The 13,475-nt window shown below is 38.2% G+C and overlaps 1 protein-coding gene across 9 annotated transcripts in view; it reads left to right on the plus strand.

Annotated features, from left to right (window-relative positions):
- The window catches only part of Tcf4 (transcription factor 4), a 341,388-nt gene that overhangs the window by 210,051 nt on the left and 117,862 nt on the right, over positions 1-13,475 (plus strand). For 6 of the 9 annotated variants that reach the window (XM_055622504.1, XM_055622503.1, XM_055622507.1 and 3 more), the window contains 2 exons: positions 8,352-8,481; positions 8,946-8,995. In XM_055622504.1, coding sequence (XP_055478479.1) covers positions 8,352-8,481; positions 8,946-8,995 — 180 coding nt within the window. The remainder of the gene's footprint in view (positions 1-8,351; positions 8,482-8,945; positions 8,996-13,475) is intronic. The other 3 variants (XM_055622505.1, XM_055622508.1, XM_055622515.1) reach the window with 1 other exon arrangement.

The raw sequence follows: 13,475 nt of genomic DNA on the forward strand, positions 1-13,475 counted from the left end.
CTACGTACCAGGACCCACTGTGCCAGATGCCAAGGTCACCGAGACAAGGGAGCTCACTTTCTGCCTTGAGGCACCACACAGTCAGTAGTGAGAAATCACAGGTGTCAAGTTTCTAAGCATTTCGCATTGTTTGAGCAGTTCTCACAGTGGGCGTGATCATACAACCATGCCCCAGACAAAGAGCCCGGCACTCACTAAGATTATATATCCAGGCTGCACCGCGCCAAGTGGCACTCCCATGTAGCCGTGCTGGATTCCACTGTTAGATGATTCTTTTGTTGGAAGAAGAGAGATATTTCCAAAGGCAGGGTTCCCTCACAGAGATTCATAGCTCCAGCTAATGATGAGGGTCTTGGGGCAGATAGACCACAGAAAGGATGGGGCACAAGGGACAAGCATATGTGTCAGTGTCAAGTCAAATGACCCCACTGCCTGCTAGCTATGTGGTATCGGTCAGGGCACAGTGCCACTCTTAATGCCCCGATCTGTACACTGGAGGCTGCAGTATCTGCCATGTTAGTATCTAAAGGAGCTGCATCTGTCTCTGGCTTTGCTCATTTATTGTTACAACAGTAGAAATGACTAGAGGAAGAGATTTGTTTACACACACGCACAGTCGAGTTGACCAATAAAACATTTTTGCCCTTGATTCAGTGTTTAGGGATATTTGCTATAACATATCTCCATGAGAGGGAGTCAACTGAGTAATTTCCTCCCTGACAAGCATATCCGTAAGCTTGGCCTCCATGCCCCCACTCCTGATCACCCACACACTTAGGAAGAAGGGATGTCAGGAGGCAGAGAGTCACTGTACAGGGAGCAGGGTGTTGTTTGTAGTTTAGAAGGAAGGAATGTCAGGGTGTTTTAAAGATTCCCTTCGGCATCTGCTGCTATGCTGCAAACAGTCTCATTCTCCTCATCTAAAGAACGTGAGCGCGTCACCCTGTTTACAGGTAGGGATATTGTTGTCACGCTTGCAGGGTTAACCATCAGACTATAATTTTGTACTCTGGTAAGGTTTATGAAGGAGACCCTGTCCTCTGTTCCCTGAGAGGCCAGTCCCATGAAAATAGATTTTCTGTATCTTTGCCCAGAGAGGTAAACATTAACAATAACCTCGAGTTCGAACTCCCCCATCCGCGACGACAGAGACTGACACATGACAGATTGACACTCTTCTATTCACTTAAGTGGCAACATGGTCAACTGAACGTCTCGGCATGTTTACTTGAGCCAGGTCTTTACAGGAGCGGTGCTAATTCCCTTGTGTGCTCACAGGTCATATCAACTGTTTCCTGTTTTGCTTTGGTACATGATTGCTAATGAAAAGCATATTAAGGCAAATACTGTTTATATGTTGTTGAATGAGTACATGTAAAATTATAAAGTAAATGAACTTCCTGACCCAACTGGAGAAAAAAAAGTTTTAATTGGAAAGAAAGTACTTAAAAAAAAAAAAATCTGCATAGTTTACATAAGAATTCTGAAGTTATATTTTATTTTTAAGCTATGGGCTGCTTTGATGCCCCCGCCCTCCCCCCACCTTTAACTTGTACCTCCTAACAACCAAATTAATCCTCTTTTTAATATGTAATAGGTGAGCTGGGCTTTCAAAATGCATTTTCATGAACCACAGAAAAACCTCCTCAGTTAAGTGTATACAGCAAGAAATGGGTTTTTATTGTTGTTGTTTAATCTGAGAAATAGTCAAATAGGTGGCTATGTAAGTCTCACCAGTCCTTGGGCAGTTATAATTTCCATAAAAAATGCATGAAATTTTACTTGACTATCACCGCATTATACATTAAGTTATAGTTACCATAGCAACCTTTGTATTGCATTATGACATTTAAGTGTAAGGTGTTTTTTTTTTCTTTTCTTTTCTTTTCTTTTCTTTTCTTTTCTTTTCTTTTCTTTTTTTAAACAAGGAAAGACAATGTATCTGAATTTTGAAATGTTTGGTGAAATCTAGTCATTAATAAAATAAGTAATTTTGTTCAAGGTCACTTGAATTCTTTGGGAGTTATGCAAATTCCCAACCAAAACTGTAAGGTTTGTTTGTTTGTTTGTTTGTTTTTTAATGTCATGAGGAAAGAAAAACAACTATGAAATACACAGTCACTAAATGCTCATTGTTGGTTCTGAAAAGGAAAAACATAAAATCGGACCATCCCTACAGTCATCCGTCAGTATCCGAACCAATAAATCAGAGTTTCATTAGCCCTACTTTATATGCTGTATGGAGTTCTTTCCCATGGCAAACATTTCTTGTTTTGGTATAACCAATGGACTGACTGAGTCATTTTTATCTTGTACTTAGTTGAGTTGGCAGTAACTTCTCCATTAGAAAAATAAAATCTAATGAATTGCTGAAGACATGCTCGTGGCATTTTGAGGAAAGTAGCCACTTACTCTCAAATTCTGAGATTGCTGGCCAATTTCTTTATTCAGCATGGGGAGCCCCTACTAATTTCTTGTTGCCAGCATGGCCCAAGGCCATGAGGCTGTCACTGATTATGTAGACTCCATATTTCACCCCCTTTTAGGAGTGATGTTTCAAAATTATTAACACACTGTGGTTTTTGATCTGAAAGAAGAGGAGAGGATCTAAGGGCCATTCTCGGCTTCAGATGACTCTTTTTAGTAGTAGTCAGTGGGTTAAAGCAGTGCTGTGCTGAAGGGCAGAGGGAGGTCATTGCAATACCTAAGGTACCAGTTCTGCTTGACATTTTACATATCTTCTTTCTTCCATTCCCAATAACTCTGACATGGCATTTATTAGTTCACCTTAATAATGGAGGAGAGGGGAGTTGTATTCCAGTAGTCCATATGCGCTTGAGATGGAGTTCTATGCAGAACTCATTCATCCTCTTTTCTTGCTATACTTGAGTCAATCATCTCTACCCCCCTTCTTTTCTTTCTCCTTCCCTGCCTCCTCACTTTCTTTCTTCCTTCCTCTTCTCTCTGTTGCCTTGCATATGCTAGGTAAGTGCTCTACCACTGAGCTATATCACCAGCTCTCTCTTTTTTCTTTTTTCTTTTCTTTTTTTTTTTTTTTTTTTTTTTTTTTTTTTGAGGCAGGAGCTTGCTAAGTTGCTCTTGCTGGCCTTGCACTCACTCTGTAGCCTAGGCCAACCCTGATTTTACAATCCTTTCACCTCAGCCTCCCAAATACCTGGGATTATACAACTGCTCATCAGGCCCAGCTTGAAGTTCATTTCTGATTTTCTATGGAGTGCCAGTGTGCCCTATACATTTAATATAGTATTTTTTTTAACTTCTAAAATTTCATAAAAGAAATCACTAGCTGAGTGAAAATCTCATTAATTTCTACCTTTCTGCCACACAGCAACTGTTTCAGCCCGTGGTTGTTCCTGCCATCCAGTATTTCTAAATTTTTTTTCTTTTTTCAAAATTCTCTTTTGCTTGAAACTAAGCCAGGACAGAAATCAAAGTAAGCTGTAACAGTGCCTCTCTGGACCTTCAGGGACCAGGGATAAAGACTGTCTAAGGCCTGACCTTCAGTTGTGAGCTTTGAAGTTCAAAAGTGGACAGGTGGAATTACTGTGTTCTTCATTGCCCTTTGGTGCAAGATAGATTCGAGGTTGCCGAGTAAGTGCGAACAGCAGCAAAATTATGGCCCCCTCCTGCTACTAAGTAAGTCAGCAATGGCCCTTCTGTGGTCAAAATGGCAAATTCAGCAGCAGCTATTCGATAGGGAATTGCAGGAACTTCCCCCTGGCTGTTAGGAATCTTGTTCAGCAGTGTCTTTGAAAACCTAATTTTGTGCAGAATTAGCCATGTAGCTGTGACCTCAGCTGTGATCAAGTGTTTTAAACACATCTACTTTGTAATTCTTCCCCACGTCCAGTTTGCACCCGATGCTGTAAAGTCTATTACGTACCTATACAGATATCCAGCATTCGTAAGTTTTATAGCCATGCTGAATTTTATTTCCATATTAAGATAACAAATCCCTGCCCTTATGGAGTCAGCTCGCCATACAAAGGCACCATACATCACTTGAGTCTGTGATGAAAGAATAGAATCGCAGCTGTGTGAGTGTTAGAATACCCAAACATGAATTAGACTCACACGCATTTGGCAAAAGTTCAGAAAAGAAGCTTAATCTGGTTTCATCTGAGACTGCTTTTCTCTGTTCTACAGCATCTTCCCCACCCCACCCCCACAATGTTGTGTCTGATATCAGATCACCACGTAATGGGAATGACGCAAAAGCGGAGAAAGCCTGAAAAATGAGGGGCACACTTTCCCCTCGGAGACCTCTTAACCGCCGCTTCTCTTTTTTGCTTTTCCTGGTCCCACCTCTGAATCTGAAGGCCATTCACCTATTAGATAAATTAATCATGTGCCCAAAAGCAGGGTGCATAGCACTCTGATCTCACTTATATCTGTAATTAAGGGTAAATATAATCTTCCTTTTTAGAAATGAACCACCCACCCATTACATTTAAAGTGCTGACTGAAATGGAATAATAGTTCGGAGCAAGATGATTTTAGTTTAACAAGAAAAAAAATAGTTGATAAATTAAGCTTCAAGCAGTTACTTCTATTTTTGATTATCATTCAGTTATAAATCTAATTTGAGATATAAGCCGCTTCTCTACTTCCCAAGTTTAATTCATGGTTTACATCCTTAGCTGCATAAGCATAGCTTAGTAGTTGATCAAGGAGCGAAGGCACTCGGCTCTCAAATGGAGTAAGGGCTCAGCTAAGGTGATGTTAGAAGGCTTGTCTGCAAGTTCAGATGGACCACGAAACAAACAGCAGTTTAGGTTGGCTCGACCCTCCCAGACCCTGACTTTGGTGTATGAACGGCTATGTCAAGCTTGGTCTACCGTGAGTGACTCTCCACGCGTTTAAGCTTAATGAACAAAATCAGTACATTTTTTCCTTTGGTTTCTATTTTAATGCTTGAAATTGTTTGCCTTTGGATGAGAAGGAGGAAAAGGCTCGTCTCCTTGCTTCCTCACTTGTAGACAGTTAGGCAGATTCCCAAGCAGGCCTCTAAGGTTTGCCGCTTAGCTGTGGGAAGCAGCTTACCTTGCTTCCAGGGTTTCCTGGCTGACTGAGGCAACTCTGTACTGTGGACGCAGAATAAGAACAGAACACAGGTTGCACAGTGTTAAAACAAACAAAAATCCAGAAAGCAGCTCCTAAAACTTTTCTAATCCTGTTTAAGGCAAAGATGCATTCGCCCATTTTGAAAGCAGACAGCTTTTAAACTTAACTTCCATGAAACATAAATTTGTTTTTCAAAGCTATATATCCTTGGAAGTAATTTTATAAACAGACGAATGCTTTATCTTTTATGTGTACTTTTTATTTAATTTGCCTTAACCAAATGCCACTGACTTTGAAACATTCATGGACCCAAGTATTTCACCAGTGAAAATTATTTTTAATCTTTCTCATCACTACAGAGGGTTAAGAGTGTGTGACATAAAGACTAAACAATAGTAAATAGTCATTGTTCATTTTACAAGCAGACACTACAATAAGAACACATATATTTTTATCTTCATTTTCCCTGTGGGGGTGATTAAGGCCCCTTTAAGTTTGAGGAAATGTTTATTTTTGTTTCTTTAGAAGAATGATTCTATTGTCCAAGTAAAAAAGAAAAGGAAACAAATAGCTCTAAAAGAAAGAAGTAGGAAGGATAGGGGGGGAGATTGCCAGGAATCTGTAGTTAGAAGTGCTCTGTGGCTTTTCTTGTCACTCCACATAGTTCATATATCTGTAGAGAAGTACTGGAGGCCAATTTGCTTATGACTGGCCCACAGGAAGATTTACTTTGAAATCAACAACAAGCAGGTCAGACATAGCTAGTTAAGTGTGTTATCATTATCTTTTTTTTTTTTTTTTCTTTCTCTCTCAGCTCTATTGTGAATGGTACTAAAACCCAGGTCATCTAGCTTGTTTGTTGTCATGTTGGCCTACTATGGAAATTTCCTTTTCTGTGACTCCAACCTTCACTAATCAACCAATGGGTAGGCCCAATGAAAAGTAAAGCCTTACTCAGAGATGGCACTGCTCATCCAGAGAACCCAAGCTCAATTCTGAGCACCCACATGGCAGCTCACAACTGTCTGTAACTCAAGTTCTAGGGAATCCAACACCCTCACACAGACATACAGACAGAAACGATACCAGTACACAATAGATAGATAGATAGATGGATGGATAGATAGATAGATGGATGGATGGATGGATGGATGGATAGATAGATAGATAGATAGATAGATAGATAGATAGATAGATAGGTAGGTTGTGGCCAATGATATTGGCAGATACCAAGCGACCATTATTTCACGGTTCATGAATGATGTAGGTAATGGTAGACCATTTGCCCAGAATGCAGGAGGCTCAGCATTCTGTAAAATAGTAATGATAATGACAACATATTGTTTTCAAACTTTTCCTAATAAAATGAAGGCTCAGTTTTAGATTTACCAACTTCTGGAGATAGTGACTTCATGCCATTCAGACCTCTATCAGTGGAGATTTCAAAAATGCCTCTTGGATTATGGTTTCAATAAATACAGAATTTGTCAATAAGGATTTTGAGTCAAATTTCAGATTGAGATTCTCAATTTTTTTGAATACTTAAAATGCTTTAAAAGAAAGTTTGATGTTATATATCTGAACTCCCTAATTCATAGAAAACTTGGTTGTAATGTATGTGGCGCTTTTCTTGGCCATTATTAATGCTGTTGTATCTTCTGTAGGTTCTAGAAAGGCGGTAGTTGAGGGTGCTGAGTCTTAGGTTTTCATCTGGCAAATGATCCTTTTTTTTTGGGGGGGTGGGGTTCCTCTATGGATGAAAGTAGGATGCTAGCAATGAGCTGATAGCTCAGTAATGTGTTTTCACTCGTACACTCTCTTCTTCGATTTTTTAAAAAAGTAATGTTTATTATGTATCCCTTGAAAAAGTCGTAAGCTGGGAGCAGTGAAGACAGGCATGCCAGTAGCTGATTATCCCATTATATATAGTTCACCAATAGTCACAGACACCCCCTGCCATAGCCAACTCTCTGTATAATATTTAGCTATATAGTGGTGGCTAGGAGAGCTTTGAATTTTTGATTTCCCAGCTTATGGGTCATATTTGTCCAACTGCTTTCACTGGAAGACATGCCACTTTGTTGAGCTATTTAGGAATCAAAAAGACTGTCTTAATTTAAAACAAGGACCCTTTGTTTTAGGTGGTGACTGCCTTGTGAAATTTTTCAGTTCTCAGCGGGTTAACCAGGGAACAGGGGCAGAGTCATAATTGGCCTATTTAGAGTATTTTGCATGTGAATAGTGTGTTAGTGAAGCATCCCTAAGTCTGTTGTGAGTGACATGGTGATTAGAATTTAGATTAGGGAAAACACATTCTGTACTTTATCAAGGACAGCAATTAGTTCAGTCAGTAAAAGTTGATTACAAGTAACGATAAAGTTAGATTTTTAGCACTTAATTTTAAAATTTCTTTATTAAATAGCAAATTTGTTCTTAATATAAATGGTACTATCTACATTTGTTTTATTGCCTATCAGAATAATTAAAAGAACAATGTATTCAATGCAGAGTATAATCAGGCGGTTTATATATTATGGGTAAGTTGCTGTGTAGCTTTTAGAAAATGTAATATGTCATCTGTCTTATGTCATCATTTTCGGGAAGTTTAGCATTTTGTCACAACGCGATAACGTAATGATGTTTGCGAGAATGTTCTAGTGTTCAGGTAAATGCTACATCTGTGGGGATTTGTTTGAGTTCTGATAGCCTTCAAGAAAGCGCCTCAGATATCTTCCTGCTTGCACGGGATACCTACTTTTGCTGTAGTCTTGAAAGTTTGCCCTGGGGTTTGAATCTCTTCTCCGCTCCTCTGGCATTCTGCCCTCTGTGGGTACCCCTATGGGGACATGTGAGCAGGGTGTGTCCCTTAGAGAGTGGACCGTTCACACTCACCCCCAGTGGGAGCAGCTCAGGGAAGTCATGTGTGTTCAAAAACGGGATTCTTTTGAAAAAGGGTATGAATAGTTCCCAGACAGGAGCCTATGTGTGAGGAAAGAAAACATCCATCTTTTAAAAAATGACATTTTCTTATAAAATTAAAGTGTTAGTCATCTGAAATGATTTTTAAAAATGTATGACTCAAGGAGGTACCATCTACCTTCTTCCAAGTAAAGGGTTAAAAATATTAAACTTGATAGGTTCCTCAAAGGCTGTTGTGGTTTTTTTGTTGTTGTTTTAATTTTGTATTGCTCTGCTTATAATCAGGTATGAGGTGATAAATGTGAAAAATGAAATTTTTATATTTGTTTTTATTTTTCTCCTTCTAGCAGAGCCTCCTTGGAGGGGACATGGATATGGGCAATCCAGGGACCCTTTCGCCCACCAAACCTGGCTCCCAGTACTATCAGTATTCTAGCAATAACGCCCGGCGGAGGCCTCTTCACAGTAGTGCCATGGGTAAGGTCCTCTTCTGTTTCCATACCTAGAGTCATTATTGAGTTCACTCTTTTTTTCTTCTTGTTCTAATAAACACTACCGCTACTTTGTCCCCAAAGGTCCCCCATCCAAAAACGTTTGAGTCAGTCATCAGCTTGGTGCCTTTCCTATCCCTCAGGAAATATGGTGTCAATTTATACAGCAACAGAACTCTTTAAATGTTTGCTTATTTCGGTGTGTCACTTGACTGCACACACAAGAAACCTGTGTTTTAAAGCAGAAAGCAGGCACAAGGTAGATCCATTTTCTTCGTTTTCACCAGTTGTTACTTTCTGGTAGAATGAAAGGTGAAATAGTAGTGTAAGTGAGCTAGGATATCTATTAATGAGAGTCTGCTCTGAGCTAAGTTGGCAATTTGGTTTGCTATCTTTTCGTTTGGAAAACTAGGCACTTGGGGAGCTCACCACTTCTTCGTTTTCTTTCAGAGGTGCAGACAAAGAAAGTCCGAAAAGTTCCTCCAGGTTTGCCCTCTTCAGTAAGTACTGCCTGGTTTTGCTTTGTGCTTTTTCCATTGTGTTCTGTTTGGTATCAGTAGAAGGCACTGAGGTTCCATGGGCCCAGAGCTGTGTGTGCGCAACTAGACTGTGGAGGAGGTAGGCGTGAGCAGCTACCTGACCCTTGCTGCAGTGATTAATAGCCCCTGCTGGAAGGCTGAGGGCTTCTGTTGGTATTCAGCAAGTTAAGCTCTGACGAGAGCCTTGAAAAGGTGCCTCAGGTTGCACAGCTTTACCTGTACAGGGCTTTGGAGAGCATGAGTATTAGTTTCATGTGTTGGTTAAATTCTTTGTCAGTATTATGATGATTTATGGATTTGCATTCGAAAGGAGATTTGTGGAGCGGATTTAGAGAACATTTACATGGGTTTCAGCCCAGGGTGCAGGGAGAATGTCTCTATTTTCTGAAGAGGTTGATGAATAAGAGCTGCAAAGGTGGCCACTGTTTGCTCTGTAAGCTAGGTTCTGAGAGAAGAATCCAGCTATAAGGAAAGCATTCTGGGCATTTTTAATACCTGGAGCTCTGTAGGGATGCTGCTGTGATGCCCCAGACCCCATGCCCCAACCTAGGAAAAGTTGGTAGTAATCACAGGAAATGTGCATTGATTTGAGTTCATGCATTTGCAAATTTTAGGTCCCAGGATGTATTTAATTCGTTCATAACTCAGACATTGCTAATAATTTTCTTCCTTCTGTAAAATTAAAATTATTTCTTCTTTATTCCCCCCTTTCCTTCTTTTTTTCATCTTTCTTTCCTTCCAATGTTGTACATGTAAAGGCAGTTTTAACTTAATCTTCTAGTATATTAAAAAAAATGGCTAATGGGCCTTATAAGTTCTTACACTTTAAGACAAAAATTATATTTAGATTTCTGAAAATGTTATTACCAATCAGTGCTCTCATTGGTTTTATTTCATTTTTAGTAAATTAGAAGAATAATGGGTTTTGCAAATGTGCTAGATTAACCCACACACCTGTGTATTTGACTTGATTTCAGTTCAGCTCATCCAAAAAAATTATTAAATGAATATATCAGAATAAGTCTTGTCAAAAAAACTCACAAATTTTGTATGCTGATTATCAGACTTGATAATGTTGAAGAAGCACCACAAAATTAGCCATAAATATGGAAAAATATTGTGTAAATAAAACTGCCAATCGCATATAAAATAGTCATTTTAGAATATCAATATGTCACTTAAAACTGTACCATGTTGTTATTTCTTGAGTTTCTATATTTTATTGAAATTGGCTGTTTTTGTAGGCATATTTAAAGCTTGAAATTAGTGATACAGTTGATGTAGATGAAATTTTAGGTTATAATAGTTTTAATGATAGCTTCAAATAATAAAGTCCTTGAAGCTGTTTACATTTAAACATAACTTAGTCCTTATAATAAAAGGGCTTATAATATTAACCCTTATAATATTAAAAGGGTTGTTCATTGTTCTGAAGTGACAGGGTAACTGTGTAGGGAAGCTACAAAAATTAAGCTTATTTATCCTATCTGACCCTTAGGTTAAAAGAAACTTTGGGTTTTTTGTTGTTGGGTTTTTTTTCTTTGTTTTTGTTGTTAATGTTGTTTTTCACTGAAAAAAAAAATTGTAGAAATCTTCAATTCCTTAGGTGTTATTTGAAGTGACTAAGATGTTTCTAATTATCAGTAACTTCTTAACTCATATATAAATATATATATATATATTTATAAATATATATATAAATATTTAAGTATAAATATAAATATTTCTAGTTATCGGGTCTCTACAAAAACATTTTTAGGAATTTTTTATTGCTGTGGGTGGCACATCACATGACACTTTGCTGCAAAACAGAAAATCGTTTTTTTCTAACAGATGAAAGTAAAAGTTGGATATTTGCATATATTATTTGGCAATAACATTTGCTTATTATTTGGTTTGGCTTTTGATGGACGGTCGGCTTAGGATTAACTCTTCTGAGAGAATTCTTCATGACTAAATGTCTTAATGGTCCTAAGGGATACATTGATATATGGAACCCTTCTTCCAAAGACAACAAACAACATAATTCAGTTAAGGGTTAAGCAGAAAGAATAAGATAAGTTTAAGCAATTTTGGACCCCAGTCGCCACTCTATTTGGTAATTCTAGAACATCTCAGTTCTCTTTCAGTTGCAATTCAGTTAGTGTACACTAGCTTTGTTGTGGCTTATTACTGATAATGAGCTCCCACGCCCTGCCACTATAAAAAAGTATGCATTTTTACTTGATTTCAGGAAACAGTCTGTGCTAGACACTGTTAGCGCTTTGGCTCCAGTCGATCTCGATTTCTGTATTTTTAGATCTCTGTCTCCCTTATTCCTTTTTAAGTTCAAATAAATTTATGTCATGTATCTGATACAACATACTTCTAAACCTTGTTTTAAGATATTCCTTGCGTATTTGTGTAACATAGTAAAAGAATGAGGTAGCTTTCTCTTACCGTGATTAGATTAAAGTCATTTATGTTCTCCTAGATACGTATTTACCATGATAAATAGTAATGAATTTATCACAATCTGTTGTGTCAACTCATCCCTCACCCCCAGTGAAATGGCCCCTCTCTCTTCCATAGATAAGCAGAGGAAGTGGTATCCCATAGTCACACATTGTGCTACAACTGTGTGAGAGAGATAGGCTTCCCTTGCTGTCATGAGGCTGCCTCTTTCAGCCTATCTGGGTTAAGGAGGTGGGGGAATTGCCTAGCTTTGTTTATAAGCTCTGCTTTGCCTAGGGAAGGAGAGGGACAGAAGGGAGAGGGAGAGACAGACAGAGACACAGAGAGAGAGAGGGATGGAGGAAGGAAGGGAGGGAGAGAGACTTGGCCCAACATCATGTCATAGATTTGGTAAAATGCACGATCATGTGTTTGTACTATGTGACACATCTGGAGACCTTGAGTCACCATGAAGGCCTAACACAGGATGGTTTAAGACTCATCCACAAAGATCACAGTGTTTAGACTTATGAAGAGAGGAAGGCCCGCTGGAGCGATGGCTAGGGTACTTTGGTTAAGGAAAGACTATAGGAACCCATACTTGTTAGGAGAACCCCACTTCCTGATGGCCCTGGTTTTGTTTTTGTTTTTCACACTTACTGCATTACCCTTTCGGCCATGACCCACTATCTCATAGCCTTTCTCCTCCAAAGGGACTTCAGTAACAGCATGTGTCTGTGCCTTATGGCTTATCTTGCATTTTAACCTTTTGAATCTACATGTGAATTCCTTGGCCGGTTAGATCTCTGCATCTTGATTTTCTACTTTAAACTAAATTTCCTTGTGATCTTGGCACTTTGCAGCTTTACTGCTCTTTCTAGCAAGTTTCTTGTTTGTGAATAGCCTAATAACAATCATATACCCTGAGTCGTATATTTATGGAGAAAGAAAAATGTACCATATTAAATTATAGCTTAGGAGAAATGATCTGTGGTTTTGGGTTGTTTTTTTTTTTTTTTTTTTTTTTTTTACTAGAAATTAACATGATAGAATTAAAATTTAGAAAGTAACAATTTCCAAGTGTACTGTTTAAAAATATTCTTATCAAATGCACAGAAACTAAAAAAAGGAACAGATGTCGTTTGGAAATTTTATTGTACTGACTAACATGTAAACATACAAAGCCTTGATCATCCTGGAAGTTATGCAGATTTTATCCGGAAGTGAGGAGAGTTACAGCTTTGTAATTCAGACATTTGTGGAGTTGGAATCCACTTTAATCGCAAACCTCCCCATAGGCTCACTCAAGCTTTCTGGAACATTGTAAGATTCTGGAATACAAAAGCTTACCCTAAGAGCAATTTTATGGCCTCTGTCATCTCCAGTGAGATTTTCACAAACTGAATTTTTCAGTAAAATTTAATTTCCATGTGAAATTGTAGTTTGGGTTTATTTATTTATGTTTAATTCAGGAGGAGCTGGCAAGCTTTACGTGGTCAGAGATAATTTTGGATGCATGGTTCCTGAGGAAAAGATTCTAAAATAAGATTGGAGCATCTCCAAGAAAATTTGAGGCATGAGTGCCTCCTTAGGTAGATTTGAGAAAACAAAACCATAGCATGTATTTGATACCATTTGATGTTCCCAAGGAACATGAATTCTTAAGTAAAATAAAATCTTTCAGTCTGGACTTAACTATTTTATGTAGAGATTATCAACTACATTAGCAAAAGTAGATAGTACTAACAGTGTTTATTTTCTTAAATTTTTTTAAAAAATCACACTAAAAACATGTGAAGGTTTTAAATATACCATTGAATCCATATTTTAAAGTATTTTGGATTTTTTTTTTCTCTTCAGATGCTTGTAGAAATCTCAAGCGATTTCTCAAGAGAATTGGTAACCTGTTTATTTCTTACTAGGAACCCAGGAATTATGTGGTTGAAAAACAGTATTGAAAACATGTAGACACACATGACTTTTGCTGGAAAGGAATCCATAGACAAAT

This window comes from Psammomys obesus, unplaced genomic scaffold, assembly GCF_907164565.1.
Source record: "Psammomys obesus unplaced genomic scaffold, mPsaObe1.curated_primary_1811, whole genome shotgun sequence".
Lineage (NCBI taxonomy): Eukaryota > Metazoa > Chordata > Mammalia > Rodentia > Muridae > Psammomys > Psammomys obesus.